This window comes from Oculina patagonica, chromosome 7 (genome assembly GCF_052425735.1).
Source record: "Oculina patagonica isolate OP01 chromosome 7, crgOcupat, whole genome shotgun sequence".
Taxonomy (NCBI): domain Eukaryota; kingdom Metazoa; phylum Cnidaria; class Anthozoa; order Scleractinia; family Oculinidae; genus Oculina; species Oculina patagonica.
The window spans coordinates 24,195,633-24,211,359 of NC_135764.1; the positions used below are offsets into that span (position 1 = coordinate 24,195,633).

The window sequence follows — 15,727 nt, forward strand, 5'->3', positions numbered from 1 at the left end:
TCGCAGTCGATCAAAATTGATTTAAATCGATCAAAGTCGATAATCACAAGAAATTGTGTGATTGACTTTTATCGATTTCCGATATCTGTCGATTGATTAGTATTGAATTCGATCGACACCGATCGAATTTTATCGACTATCGAAATTATCGACTTGTTACGTCCTGAAATAAGCTTTAATGAAAAAAATCTCTTGAAATAATTTATCATGCGTGAGGTGTCAATTGGATAGCGTGACTTTCACAAATCGAGCACTTTAATATGATCCACGAGTTTCATTTTGCATTGCAAATGAATAAAGGTACTGATTGTTTTCTTCCCTCGGTGGCAGTAAATTTGATGGACAAGAACTGAGAAAGCTATTTACTCAACCGATGACACTCGACATATAAATAAAATTGCAGGTCATATAATGGACACCGCCACCTTAAGTGAACGACAAACGGCGGACTCGACTCGACACTGCTTAAGTGAACCAAGTGAACCTACAAACATATTTTCGTCAGTACAGTCTATTGAATAATAGTATTGTTTGTTTGTTTTTTGAACGTAATTAGAATTGAAAAATGTCAACAAATCACAGAAAATTACAGCCGTTTTTATTCGATGAAAATTCCATGAGTTTTTTGCTGTGACTTTGCTCCCCAGTCCATACCAGGCCCGAAAATACGGTGCTTTCATATTGCTTTTCTTGCAGACGTATAAAATATGAAGTGGGGCATCAAATTTTAGATCGGAGAATTCACAGCCTTGCCATCATACATTAGTTGGTTGAATAAATGAATGAATGAATGATTCTGACTCTTACTTGCTTCAAATTCTTAGCTTTTCTGAAAAATTAACCTTTTCGCTGACGGCACAATGACATGATTCGTTCTGTCTTAGTTTCTAAAAACTAAATCAAATGAGCTGAGTCGTAGAGCCCTGTTTATTGGCATCTTTATTTTATTTTATTTGGCTTCTCATTTACAAAGAGAAGTCCACTTGTTACTAAAATAATCTAAAACTATACACTGCTATACACATCTACTGACTCCTAGGTTTAGGCCTCTCGGCAAACAGTCGATTGCGCACATCAGATGGCTACGTTTGTCTCGGTTTTTCAGCATGTAAAAAATGGCCGATTGGTTACAACTCTATATATTTTGAGTATAATGTCTAGGTCTACCAGTTCAGATATTAGCGTACAAGAAAACACGACAAAGTCACGGTACATTATAGCTAATCAAAACTTCTTCTTTTAACTTGCAGACTGCACCCTGACCAGCACTCCATCCTTTGCTGACATCGTAATGCCAGCACGAAATTCAAGCGGAATTTTTGTTTCGGGTGACGTTACAAACTTGTACTTCATCAGAATTCTCACCAGAGCCATCTTGACCTCCATCAAGGCGAACCTCATCCCGATGCAGTTCCTAGGACCGGCACCGAACGGCATATACTGGAAGGCATGGCGGGTGTCTTTAGCAGGACTTCGGAATCTCTCATGATCAAACTTTTCCGGGTTTTGCCAAGCGTCTGGGTCATAGTGCAAGGCATATATAGGAATTAAAACCTCCGTTCCAGCAGGAATATGGATTCCATTTAGATTAAAATCTTCAGAGCATTCTCGGTTCACCAATGGAGCAGCAGGACACAGTCGTTGAGACTCCTTGATCACGCAATCAAGGTACTCAATGTTTTGGGCCACTTCGAACAAAGGCTTCTTTCCTGCATTGGACTCCATGGCTTCATTGATCTCTGTCCTCAGCTTGTCTTGAACATCCGGGTTTACAGCCAAGTGGTACAGGGTAAAGCCCAAAGTGTTGCTTGTTGTTTCGTAGCCGGCCAATAGGAAGATAACTGCTTGGGCGACAATTTCTTCGTCGGAAAGTCTGCTGATCCCATCCACTGTGGTTTCTTCTTTGGCCACCATCATGAGATGAAGCAGATCCTTTCTTCCCGTGAGACCCTGCTGGCGCCTGGTTTTAATGATTTCTTTGACAACTTCTCCTAAATATGAAGGTTGATTTCCATAAAGATAGGAGATTAGCTTGAAGAGTGGATAGCCAAAAGGCAGGCGGGGTAGCTGTCGGACGATAAATGGGATTTCAAACAGTGCCTTCGCTTTCTTCAGTACTTCGGTATTTTCTCCCATCTGAACGTTGGTGTCCACACCAAAAGCCGTGGATAAAATGACTTCCAGTGTCAGCTGGCTTAACCAATCTAGCATATCCACACTTTGTTCTATAAAAGAAAACATACAATCAAAAGTTAGAATGACAGTTATGAGTATATTGACTACGGGCGCTACCTAGGCAGTCGATACCTTGGTACATTATTCAGACCGCAGACAAAGTTATGAAATAATGATTTCGTTATTAAGGTTAGTTTAAAAAAAAATGGTCGATTACTTCACTTGTTAACTACGCAAGCAATTTCGTTTTATCGAACGCCGTCAAAATTGCGTAAAACTTAGAATACTTTTACCACAATACTGAAACCAGAGCATGGTATGAGGAAGATATCATAAATAGTAAGAGAATGACGAATCAGGCCTAAAAATAGCACGGATTGGTGGATTTGCGTACCGGCCTCTGTCAACCCACTCCATTAAAAATCAACCAAAAAAACGAACTCATTTTCAACTACTCACCCGAGTCAGCAATTTTCTCAAGTTTTTCCATCAGCGTGTCACACGACTTCTTCATTAGTGGCACCATCAACTTCATCTTTGCTGCGCTGAACGTGGGTGTCAATGTGGTACGGATTCGCTTCCAGGTCTCGTCCTTGATCTCTAATAGGTTTTTCTCGAGCGGAGGGCCAACAAAAGTGGTATTCGTAGGATCGAAATGATTTCGAAAGTTTGGAAAATCCTTGACCATTATCTGCTTTAACAACTCTGGATCCGTAACGACGAGCGATGGTTTTCTACCCAGACAGATGGTGAACACTTTGCCGTACTTCTTAAGGTAGTCCAGACACATTAGATGCAATGAATCGTATTTCCTTACTTCAAAGAAGTTCCCCAAGAATGGAACAGGTTTGGGACCAGGGACGTTCAGTTTCTTGAGGTCTGCAAAGCTACGCGTTCCATACCAGTAGAGAAACGACACTACGAGGAGTACGAGCGACGCGATGGCAGCAGGATGAGCGAGGGATTCCAAAGGTAACATCTGCCATGTCTGCTGTAACATATCCATCATCCGCGGTCTTGAACTTGCAGTATTCGAAGCAAGCCTGCAAGAGAAATGCACGGATTCAACCCAAATTAACTCTAAGTTTGTTTACATTGCAAATGCGAACAACACGAAATTAGAATCTTAAGTAGCGCGGCTCACTGCAAAGAAAATGCATAAGGTCTTGCCCGTCAGCTTAAAATCTTACTGAGCCCTCTTACCTTGATATTGCTGGACTCAAACAACTACAGATTTATAAGAACACTGGACGGTGGATGCTAGCAACAACTGTTTTTATAGTGGAATCGTTGCGCCACATTAGATGCGAACTGCCGCGTAATGTTAGCGTGACGTCGGATTAACCTTGGACCTCTTTGTATGAATAATCACGTAAAGGTCCAAAGTTTGGCAAACATTTTGACGCTTTGTTATCTTCTGTATTTATTACTTACCCTCCTTACTTATCTTCTTATTTTCTAGACTTTTACTTTTTCAAAAGAAAAAGTTATGGTTAGGTCACTTTACACTGAAGGAAAAAATGTCGCAAAGGTAAAATCTTCCCAGATATAAAATCAGAAACCCATAAGTATGAGTTTTTGAACAAAATAAATCAAGCATTGAAAAAATGACTGACAGTAAAAGCTAGTAAATATTTGTTGACTTGATTTTGTTTCAGTGACAACTAAAATTGTATAATTATATGGAACCTTAATTTCAAAGTTATATTGCAAATATGACTAAAAAGACCACTATGAGATTCTACGTACTCATAGTGTAATTGTAAGACAGCCAACGAAACTAGTTTGAAGAGGCTCAAATAAAAACTCACAAGGGATCAATTGTTTTTTAAATTAAGTGACCTTAAATGACAGTCAATATTCGGAACTGGTAATTCGTAAACAAGGTCAACGAAGGTGACTTTGTTTTGAGTCGCAGTTTTGCGTCATAAATGTACGCCTAACTGCTTTGTCATGCCAAATAAAAAAAACAATATGTTACTGTGTTTGCGAATTTAACATGATAATTCTTTGTGTGATTTTATAAATTTTTAGATAAGAACCGCATTTAGTCATTGACTAAATGAAATGCTTCGTTAGACAGAAACCCACATAGAAGTAAGAAAGTGAAAACAAGGGAAATGCTATTGTTGCTACTTTGCTAGGGGGCACCGGGAAAATAATTTTCTTTATTCAAGGAGCTGTTTACATTAGACACAGTCACAACATCTCTTTGTTTTTTCTTTTATTAAATAAAATACGTCAAACTTCTCGATTTCGGTCTTTTTTCACTCTATTTTGCAAGTAGTATTATAGGAGGTTGTTCCATGTCTCGCGCATTAATTAAATGTACGTTAACTTTAAAATGTATACGTTTGAAATGTTACGCCATTGCTTGTACAAATCCAACCGCAATTGTAAACGAATTCACAACTGACGATGATCGTTGAACGATCGAAACATGTTTTGTTGCAAACTGAAAGTATTTTTTCAATTTTTTTCATTGTCTGCTTTTATCCTGACCATATTTATTTATTCATTTTATTCTAACAAACCTTGCAGTTACAAAAAGAAGTCCGTTGGTTACAAACCTGTAGTATTTTTTAAGTATAATTTGGCTTATAGACAACTTTTTATAAAAATAGAATCATAGTAAGAACTGTTTCTAAACTAGAATCATTGCGAATTACTTGATATAAACTGCAGCGTAATGCTAGCGTAAAGTCGTCTTGGCCTTGGACTCTGCTGTTTACGTAATCAAAATTTTGGCAGCTCAGTCTTTCAACAGACTGGATCATGCCTAGTATTTTAACGCTTTTGTGTCTCCTTGACCTTATTATTTGTACCAATCTTCAGGATCACGTACTGATAGTATCGTAAAACTGCAAGCAAAACAAGGCTTTTACAAACAATTAAGTTCCTGTCCAAACGCGAGCTCGCGTTTTTTAAACAAGGTCAGTTAAGGTTGTTTAATTCACAACTCGCAGTTTTATTGCGTCAACTGTATGTACACCATCAAACTATCTGCTTCTCCATCTCAAATCGACAAAATATGAAATGCATTTGCGTAATTTATGGGATTTGATAATGTGTTTTAAAGAACCGCATTTAGCTATCGATTAGTCACTGACTTAAAATGTTTTATGTGGCCATAAAAAGTGTGATGAAGTCTTATTTGACTACAAAAGACAATTTATAAATGGTTTTGTTAAATTAAGGCGCAAAGGAGTTTGTTGAAGGGGCTATGTCACGCAATTTGAGCCAATTTATGCCATCAAACTATCTGCTGACCAACTGGCAGGGACGGCGGGGCCGGGGGGGGGGGGGGGCCCCCCCTTTAAAAAAGAGCCCCCCCCCCCCCCCCCCCACTGGTCATGGAATTAACTGAAATATCACAATAAAGGTGGATTTCCAGTGACGCGTAATTTTTTATTTACGTTTACGTGCGTTAAAAATTTTAAAGACAATGTATGAACGACCTGCGTACACGTTTACGCAAGTCGTTCACACATTGTCTCTCAATTTTTTCACGCACGTAAACACACGTAAAAAATTACGCGTCATTGGAAATCTAGCCTAACGGCTTAAAACTGTAGAAGAACTGAAAAGAAACTCAAAAAGCCAAAAAGGGCCATGGATTGGCAAAATTCGAGAAGATTAAAACGGATTGCGTTCGAGTAAACTTGAAAAACGTATAGGCCCGACTTTATTCAAGTTTATTTCAATTTGTATAAAAGTGTCATTTACAATGCTCGAAAATCATTCTTGTTTGTTATGTGGCCGTGATTTTGCCAATAAAAGACTTTTGCTCTGCCAATTTGAAGTTTAGAGTTCTTAATTAACGAAAATAAAAAGAATGACATAAACTATCGTGACCTAGCCCCTTTAACATTAAATCACTATTTTCCACAACAAAGTGAATAAAAGACAATAACCGGTGGTCGCTTACTTTGGTGTGCAGTCTAGGGCTTGAATTGCCTGACAGGGCACATCCAGCATTGAGTATTGTGAGAAGTTTTGGTCAACATAAACACTCAAGAAAAAAAATATTGAGTAACGAAATAATCAGTTACTGGTGCCTGACAGCAAGTCGAACTAATAATTTTTGTGAGCTTGCCGCGTTATGCTAGGGACAAATAAACTTGTTATCGCAAGCATTTTGTCAGATTTCTGAGAATTCAAACTTCCATTAAAGAAATAATCACTGCGCGACCATGCACCATACAAGTGTTTCGTCCTATAGGTGCACACAGTGTCTCAACCCTATGCCTTCAATAACAAGGTCCTGAAATAAACTTGAAACTATTCAAATCGATTTGTTTACATACGGTAGAATCACAACATTTTTTCGTTGCTTTCTCTTTTAACCAATAAAACACGTCACGATTGTCACACATCTTTATTTCGGCCTAATTTTTTACTACTTTTTTACACTTTGTTTGCAAGTAGTATACTACAAAGTGATTAAGTTTAACTGCCTTTAAATTGAGTCTTAACAATATAAAAAAAATATCCGCAAGTGTCTACCTTCTTTTCTCTAAAAAAAACTAATTCCAACCATTTAATAATACAAAGAGAATCCGTTGGTTACAACCTTTTCTAATTTCTAGGTATAATTTAAAAGCTAATACTTGTCGAGCAGTCGCGTGCATACGACATTTGTCTGGCACTTTAAAACGATAAAATTAAAGCGTCCTTTTACAAGTCAATATCTATTATGCTTATCAGTTCAGTTCAACATGTACAGAAATAAAAACAATGTCACGGTAAAATATATCTCAAACTCTTTAACTTGCTGACTGCACCCTGACTAGCACTCCATCCTTTGCAGATAGCGTGAGGCCAGCACGAATTTCAAGCGGCATTTTTGTCTCGGGTGATGTTACGAACTTGTAATTCATCAGAATTTTCACCAAAGCCATTTTGACCTCCATCAAGGCGAACCTCATCCCGATGCAGTTTCTGGGCCCGGCACCAAATGGTAGGAACTGGAACGCATGGCGGGTGTCTTTAGCGGGACTTCGGAATCTCTCAGGATCAAACTTTTCCGGATTTTGCCAAGCGTCTGGGTCATAGTGCATGACATATATGGGAATCAAAATCTCCGTTCCAGCAGGAATATGGATTCCATTCAGATCAAAATCTTCCGTGCATTCCCGGTTCACTTGTGCAGCAGCAGGACAGAGTCGCTGTGACTCCTTGATCACGCAATCAAGGTACTCAATGTTTTGGGCCACTTCGAGCAGAGGCTTCTTTCCAGCATTGGACTCCATGGCTTCTTTGATCTCTGTTCTCAGCTTGTCTTGAACATCCGGGTTGACGGCCAAGTGGTACAGAGTGAAGGCCAAAGTGTTGCTTGTTGTTTCGTAGCCAGCCAATAGGAAGATAACTGCTTGAGCGACAATTTCTTCGTCGGAAAGTCTGCTGATCCCATCCGCTGTTGTCTCTTCTTTGGCCACCATCATGAGATGAAGCAGATCCTTTCTTCCCGTGAGACCCTGCTGGCGCCTGGTTTTAATGATTTCTTTGACAACTTCTCCTAAATATGAAGGTTGGTTTCCATACAAAGAGGATATCAGCTTGAAGAGTGAAGAGCCAAAAGGCAGGCGCGGTAGCTGTCGGACGATAAGAGGGATTTCAAACAGTGCCTTCGCTTTCTTCAGTACTTCGGTGTTTTCTTCCATCTGAACGTTGGTGTCCACACCAAAAGCCGTGGATAAAATGACTTCCAGTGTTAGCTTGCTGAACCAGTCCAGCATATCCACACTTTGTTCTATAAAAGAAAACATACAATCAAAAGTTTAAAGGATAGCTCTAAGTATATTTCAAAGTCACTGCGAGCGCTTCCCTATAGCTACAATTGTAGACAAAAGTTGTTCGAACGCTTACGCTAAGAAGATTTTAAATGCGACTACTTTTTGGAAGATTAAAAATGTGACTACTTTTTGGAAGGAAAATATACTGTTTTTTTATTTGACTACTTTATGGTTAAAGTTTATCAATGTCTCATGCAAACGTTTTCTAAGTGTTGAATCCTCCGTGGCTAAGGATTGTCTGTGCAATATTTTCTTGCCAACATTTTTGACGAGGGTTTTAGGTAGAGGATTTTAGACAGCTACCAGTTCTGCAAAATTAAACAAAAAATTCTACACTCTCCTTTATGCTTTGACTGATGTTTTGCCTGGTCATGAAACCATGGTAAACTTCTAGTACTTAACACGGTTTAGCCCGAAAAGTACACACACACACACACACACACACACACAAAAGAAGGACAAGTATTTACTGGAGGCAATTCCCGGTAGGGGAGAGGGGAGGGGGAAGATCCCAACTAAAAAATTGATGAGGAGGCTCAAAGGTATTTTAAAAAGACTCCTTGATGGCTACACTTCACGCTGCACTACCTTTGAGTCCGATCCTACCACTGGAGCTAAAAAGATACGACGAGCAATCAGGGTCATATCCTCCGCGTATAGAATCAACCGCGAAAAAACAAGGTACATGCCATTAAAAATCAACCAAAAGAGGAACGCATTTTCAACTCACCCGAGTCAGCAATTTTCTCAAGTTTTTCCATCAGCGTGTCACACGACTTCTCCATTAGTGGCACCATCAACTTCATCTTTGCTGCGCTAAACGTGGGTGTCAATGTGGTACGGATTCGCTTCCAGGTCTCGTCCTTTGTCTCTAGCAGGTTTTTCTCAAGCGGAGGGCCAACGAAATTGGATCGGGATGGATTGAAACGATTTCGAAAGTTTGGGAAATCCTTGACCATTATCTGCTTTACCAACTCTGGATCTGCAACTACGAGCGATGGTTTTCCACCCAGACAGATGGTGAACACTTTGCCGTAGTTCTTAAGGTAGTCAAGAGACATGAGATGCAATGCACCGTATTTCCTCGCTTCGAGAAAGTTTCCTAGGAATGGAACAGGTTTGGGACCAGGGACGTTCAGTTTCTTGAGGTCTGCAAAGCCACGTGTTCCATACCAGTAGAGAAACAACACTACGAGGAGTAAAAGCGACGATATGGCAGCAGGATGAGCAAGCGATTCCAAAGGCAGCAACTGCTGTAACAATTCGATCATCCCGGTCTTGAACCTGGCAGAGTTCGAAGCAAGCCTGCAAGAGAAATGAGTGAATTCAACCCAAATTAACTTCTTGTTTATTTACACTGCAAATGCCAACAACACAAAATTAGACTCTTAGCGGGGCTCAAAGCAATTCCTAATGAATTTTCTTTTGAGTTCATGTTAGAACTTACAAAACAACTTACCTTACAAATGCTGGACTCAAACAACAACCGATTTGTAGGAACAGAAGATTCACTAGACGGTGGATGCGAGCAATAACTGTTTTTATAGTGGAGCCATTGCGTAACATTACATGCGAACTGCATCGTAATGTTAGCGTGACGATGCATTGACCTTGGCCTCCTTTACGTAAAGTTTCAAGTTTGGCAAACAGTTTGACGCTTTGTTATCTTCTTCTATTCTTCTTCTTGCCTTGTTACTGACTCATCTACTTTACTTCTTGACTTGGATTTATAAAGAAAAGGGAATTGGTCGGTCAGTACTTTACACTGAGATTTAATATCGTCAACCTGTTTAGTCAGATCTTCCTATTCATCCGCCATTTTCAAAACAAAGACTTACAGTAAAAATTCAGTGATCTAAATTTGTTAAATTGAATATTTTAATGGAGCCTCATGGCATTTTAGCATGAAAGACCAAAAGACCACAATAAAACATTTTAGTACAAACGGTATAATTGTGACTGAAACAGCCAACAAAACGTATAAATAAAAACTCACAAAGGATCGAAAAAAAGACTTTTTTTTAAGCCATAAGTGACCTTGACTGATATGTCAATATTCGAAACTAGTATTTCTTAAACAAGGTCAGCCAAGGTGACTTTGTTTTTAAAAAATGGTTGACAGTAAAAAGTCAGTGTCCCACATTTGTTTAAGTGAAAACTTAAATTGAACATTTATATGGAGCCTTAAGTGTAATATTGCATATTAAAATAGCTAAAAGACTACAATAAAACTTTCACGTACTCATACGTACTCTTATATAATTGCAAAAGCAACCAACAAAGCTTATTTGGAAAGGCTGAAATATAAACTTACAAGGGAGAATTTTTTTGAGCCATGAGTGACCTTGACTGATATGTCATCAATATTCGGCGTTGGTATTTCTTAAACAAGGTCAACCAAGGTGATTTTGTTTTTGAGTCGTAATAGTAGCGCTAACAAAATGGTTGACAGTAAAAAGTCAGTGTCCCACATTTGTTAAAGTGACAACTAAAACTGAATATTTATATAGAGCCTTAAGGGTAATATTGCATAAGTAGCTAAAAGACCACAAGTAAACTTTCACGTACTCATAGTACAGTATTATTGCAAAAACGACCAACAAAGCTTATTTGAAAAGGCTGGAATATCAACTCACAAGTGACCTTGACCGATATGTATATGCTACTATTTCTTAGACAAGGTCAACGAAGGTGACTGTTTTTGAGTCGCAGTAATAATTTGCGTCATCTATGTACGCGTAACTGCTTCGTCATTCCAACATAGTTAGTACTAACTATGATTCCAAATCAAAAAATGTGACTGCGTTTACAAATTTATCGAAATTTGACATGATAATGCTTTCTGTGATTAAATACTTTCTTAGATATGAACCAAATTTAGCCATCGACTGCACACTTGAAATGTTTCGTTTCTAGTGGGACCGAAAAGTGATAATCAGTCTTAGTTCAAAAGGCAATTTTCCTCTTCTCTTCTCTATCCGTGTAGACATCTATAGTTTCTCTTGATTTTGACTTAGTGAACGTAAACACTTGTGAGCCCAATTACTATCTTAAAGTCACTTACACATGAACCTCACTCAGTAAAGTTTAATCATTGTTCCATGCATCAGTTTAAAATCTGTACGCAAAATGTAACGTTAGAGGCCTCTGCAATTAATTCAGATCAGTGGCGGCGATGAAGAGCTGTTTGGCATAATTTTAGAATGTACCCGTCTCTCATAAGAGCTTGCATTTGTGTGGAAAGGGAAAATATTTCTAGCTTGCTCGCCACGTTTCAGAATTATTTTCACTCAATTTGCTAACTAGAAGTCACGCTACTTTGTTTTGCTGGGTATTTCCATACATCGTGTTTTAAGGTGAAATCTCCTCGTGTAAATTAAGTTTTAAATGTTTTGTTTCTAAGCTTAATATTGCATAAAATTAAAAAAGGAAAAACATTGTATAAGATAGAAAATAGCTAAGTAGCGCAATGCATGTATATCGTGTGTTGTTAGGTATTTATTTATTATTTGTGATGCAATTATCTTGCCTTCTTTGTCTTAATAAAAAAAGTGCAATCTCTTCCTTTACAACGTTTTCGTTTTGAAATGAAACATAACTTACTTAGCACTCTAGATCTGACAGCGCAGTTTTCAAATTATTTGTAAGCATGCACCTTATCACTAATTCCCTGCCTTCTTTAAATAACCGGCACGCATACATGCATGCACAGGCGATGACGCTTTACAATGATCCCAGAAATTGCATTTTTCTTATTCATTTTAATTTTTATTTGCCTTGACTACAAAACGAACCTCCAATACATTACAAACTTACAGTATGATACGATAAATACATTAAATCATTATGAACTTCGTCATTTAGCAACAGAAAGGCCCAGGATTGATTTCCACACCTAGTCGATACTGAAGATTGTGTGACACTACCGTATTGAAATGGTCTGAAATACCGCTTACTAGAAATAGGGTAGAAGTTCTTTCTTAATTTCTTAATTCTGGCTTCTCGTACAAATAGGAATACGGATACCGTCACTGTGTGGTTTTTAATGGCTTGAGATAAATACCCGAATAAATATTATCAAAAGCAGTAAAATGAAGATGGCGAGTCGCGAAGGAAAAAGAAAAGAAAATTAACTTAAACTTAAATATTATCGACAACAATGCACGTCAAAGCAAACAAAGATTTCAGATAGCTCACCTTTGCAATCTAATCAAGATACTGCTGCCATCGGTCTCCCTTTTGGAAAGGTTTCAAAAGTTATGACACTAACCGGCCTTCACTCGTCAAATTCAAGCCATCACGTATGCCGACTTCGAATACACGTATAACGGTAGAAAAGTTCTTTAAGCGAGCTCACAATTATCCAGTACATCGATCATTCTCCCTTGAACCCAAAACTCTGTTTAACTGTACGTTAGAAATCAAACGCGTTTTGCCGATGGATGCTCTTAAAGTTGATTCAGTACTCATGACAATCAAAGATGGCGTACCAAAACTGAGTAAACAACAAAGTGCCTAGTTCCCAGTGCTACTCGGTTGGAGTAATCGTAACATTGCCCGTCCACGGGCCACAGCATATAGGCGTTGCGTCACCGCCTAATAAATGAAGTAAGAGACCGTGAATCACATCTAGGAGAATATGCTTTTGCTGCTACTTTGCAAGAGGACGGAGAGTGTTTCTGTCGAGGAACTATCAGCTGATAGCTTCCCCGCGAAAATTTGATGTTGTTACGAGACATAAACACTCTATCGTTGTTATTGTTCACCATTAAATTTTCTTCCACGCGCTCATTCAAAAACGAGCACCTTGAATTATATTTTACCTCTTTGGATAAGAGATTTGAAAGCCGAAATTAAACAAACTAAAAAAACAGACAAGAAACAGGATTGTACGCGCGTTGCCCTTGATTGCTGGTTTAAAAATACATAAAGTTGTAAGCAAATGCATGAGCTACACAGCCACACATTTCCTTTATTATGTTATGAAAACTGAGCTGTTTACGTAAGTCACAATTACAATTTCTTTCTGTTTATATTTACTCTTGTAACAAGATTAAAGCGTCACGCTCTTCAATCTACTTGATTTCTATTTGTTTTTTACTCTGTTTTGCAAGAAGTATCCTGCCATGTGATTTAGTGTAGCTTAAACGATAAAACGATGTATACTTCCCCTCTTTTAAAATGAAAGACACGTGACCACAGAAAAGTATATACATTTTCCTTTTATTCTAACTAACTAACCTTACCAACCTTTCCATTTGTTACATGCAAGCCTCAGGACGGATACAAAATAAATAGAATCACAGTGACAACTGTTTTACAATAAAATCTGCGAAATATTAGTTACAAACTGCAGCGTAATGTTAGTGTAAAGTGCTCTTGGCCTTGGACTTGGATGTTTACGTAACCAACATTTCGACAAAGAGTCTTACACTAGACTGGATCATGTCGAATCATGCTTAGTGATTACGACGCTTTTGTGGCTTCTTGACCTTATTATTTGTACCAAATGCATAATAATAAAAGAGACCACAATTAAATTCTCACGTACTGATAGTATCGCAAAACAGCAAACAAAACAAGGCTTTTACAGACAGTTCCCTAAGTCTTTAGTACTTGCCCACTCGCGAGCTTACTTTTTTTAAACAAGGTCAACCAAGGTTGTTTAATTCATAACTTGCATTTTTTGCGTCATCTGTATGTACGCGCGCCATCAAACTGTCTGCTTCGTCATATTATATCGACAAAATATGAAATGTGTTGCCAAATTTAACATGTGCCTTTTCTTTGTGATTTGATACTGTGATTTATACCATGCCATAGAAAATACAGCCAATCAGAATACAGGAATATATTCGACGGTATTCAACCCAACCTTCCCATCGTGCGCTGCGATTGTATTCTCGACGAAATTTATTAAGCGCATTTTCCATGGCATGGTATAAAATAGTTACACAACGCTTTCTCGTGGTATACTATGGAACATCCCACTTGTCACTTGTATTTTCTCGGTATACACACGAGCCTTTAGGCGAGTGTGTATACCGAGAAAATACAAGTGACTCGTGGGATATTCCATAGTATACCACTCGAAAGCGTTGTATAACTAGTATATATAAGAACCGTATTTAGTTATCGATTAGATAGTTAAAATGTTTCATCTGACTAAAAGTGCGAGGAAGTCTTAGTTCACTACAAAAAGGAACTATATATAGATTACTTCATAGAAAGTGCGACGTACGGATTTTTATTCACGAGTTGCAAAACTTTGGAAAAACGAACGAGTGAGCGAAGCGAATTGAACGAGTGAGTTTTCCAAAGTTTTGCAACGAGTGAATAAAAATCCGTACAAAGCACTTTCTATGCTGTAATTTGTTTATTATATATATAACGAGAATTCAAGCATTGTAAAGTTTACGCGATTTTTCATGTTAAGTAATACATAAACCTTTGACATATTACAGTTTGACCTAGCGGGAGGAAAAACAAAGCAGGCAAATGCACATCGCTTTTCAAGCGAAACCACTTTTAATCAAATAAGAAAAATTACTGCCGACAAAATCTTCTGCAAAAGCTTTATTTAATTAAACACATTGCGTTACTTTTTGAAAGCAAAAGTTTTGGTATCGCATCGAGGAAGCGTCGCCACAAGCGAATCAACTAAACACGCAGGCGAATTTTGAACAAAATTGCGATATTACACACAAGGAGTCGGTTAATTAGGCAATAATTGCGACGCAAATCCACATTCAAAAATGCAATCTACTTTACCATGGTGTTCCCGAGGGTGCTAGTGCTTGAATATTCTTAGAAAGTCCGCGGATGTGTTGTAAGTTTTGAAGAAATTCTTGTCTTCGCTTTCACTTATCGACACTTCGCTTGTCTTCGCTCCGCCTTTGAAGAATGATTTTTATCGTTATAATCTCATTACTGTATTCTTTCGGTTTTGCTTAGCGAGTTCCTGTTTGCTTGCCTTTCCATAAAGTACTCTAAAGACAAAGGAACAAACCGTGTAGCCATATTTTCAAAGCATAAACTGCCGTAGGGAACAAACTTGCCGCTCGCTGTTTGCTCAACCTCGTTGGAAACCATTTGAGTTCTCGTGCTTTGATTGGTTGGGTCGTTCCACTCTAGATGCTGATTGGTTATATTTTTCACATGTGAAGAAAGCTATACGCGAAGCTGATTGGACGTATCGCTTTTCTCACATGTGAAATATAGCAAATATAGAAATCTATTTGGGAGATTTATTGCCCAAAATTCTCGCTATATATGTGATAAAAATGGTTTTGTTTAACAAAGGCGCGAAGACGTTTTTGAACAAAAAGTTTTGGGGAAAATGCAACGGTTACTAGTTTGCCACTTCTGTTGCTGTTGTTCGAGCATTGTGTATTGGGATACGTTTTGGCCAAAAACGATCATGTAAAACATTATTGGTAAACTAAAACGGTCAGTAGTAGTAGTACCTGCGAAACACATCGAATTAATTGCAAATATTAATAGTCAGTCACTGCATTATGCTAAGAACAATCGACTCGATTGCGCGGAGTTTAATTAAGAGGAAAAGAGGTAGACTGCCAGCAGGCTAGACTGATTTCATTTAACCCGTGAAACAATATCTTACAGTCAGTACGTAATAGTCAAAACTCAACAAAAGAAAACAATGGAATGAGTGTCTAATAATAGTACCCAAAAGAGTAATAAATAAATTAGACGCCAAAAACTTTATCGTCATCCTAGTCCGTTGCTAAGTAAAA

The 15,727-nt window shown here is 38.1% G+C and overlaps 2 protein-coding genes across 2 annotated transcripts; both read right to left on the reverse strand.

Moving 5' to 3' along the window:
- Positions 1 to 801: 801 nt before the first annotated feature.
- LOC144660259 (cytochrome P450 3A24-like) lies at positions 802 to 3,513 on the reverse strand. Its single transcript, XM_078520863.1, has 3 exons — positions 3,379 to 3,513; positions 2,635 to 3,218; positions 802 to 2,225 (listed from the first exon to the last, which is right to left on the reverse strand). Exons 2-3 carry the CDS (start codon positions 3,182 to 3,184, stop codon positions 1,240 to 1,242), a joined length of 1,536 nt encoding a protein of 511 aa, XP_078376989.1. The 5' UTR covers positions 3,185 to 3,218; positions 3,379 to 3,513; the 3' UTR covers positions 802 to 1,239.
- A 3,025-nt stretch (positions 3,514 to 6,538) lies between these two features.
- On the reverse strand, positions 6,539 to 9,872 carry LOC144660322 (cytochrome P450 3A24-like). Its single transcript, XM_078520931.1, has 3 exons — positions 9,430 to 9,872; positions 8,701 to 9,275; positions 6,539 to 7,927 (listed from the first exon to the last, which is right to left on the reverse strand). The coding sequence occupies exons 1-3, from the start codon at positions 9,534 to 9,536 to the stop codon at positions 6,942 to 6,944; spliced, it is 1,668 nt and encodes a 555-aa protein (XP_078377057.1). The 5' UTR covers positions 9,537 to 9,872; the 3' UTR covers positions 6,539 to 6,941.
- Positions 9,873 to 15,727: the final 5,855 nt, after the last annotated feature.

Coding starts and splice junctions, on each gene's coding strand:
- LOC144660259 (XM_078520863.1), bottom strand. CDS start 3,184: ATGATGGATATGTTACAGCAGACATGGCAGATGTTACCTTTGGAATCC. Junction 2,226..2,634: donor TGAGAAAATTGCTGACTCGG/GTGAGTAGTTGA, acceptor TTTCTTTTATAG/AACAAAGTGTGGATATGCTA.
- LOC144660322 (XM_078520931.1), bottom strand. CDS start 9,536: ATGTTACGCAATGGCTCCACTATAAAAACAGTTATTGCTCGCATCCAC. Junction 9,276..9,429: donor TTGAGTCCAGCATTTGTAAG/GTAAGTTGTTTT, acceptor TTTCTCTTGCAG/GCTTGCTTCGAACTCTGCCA. Junction 7,928..8,700: donor TGAGAAAATTGCTGACTCGG/GTGAGTTGAAAA, acceptor TTTCTTTTATAG/AACAAAGTGTGGATATGCTG.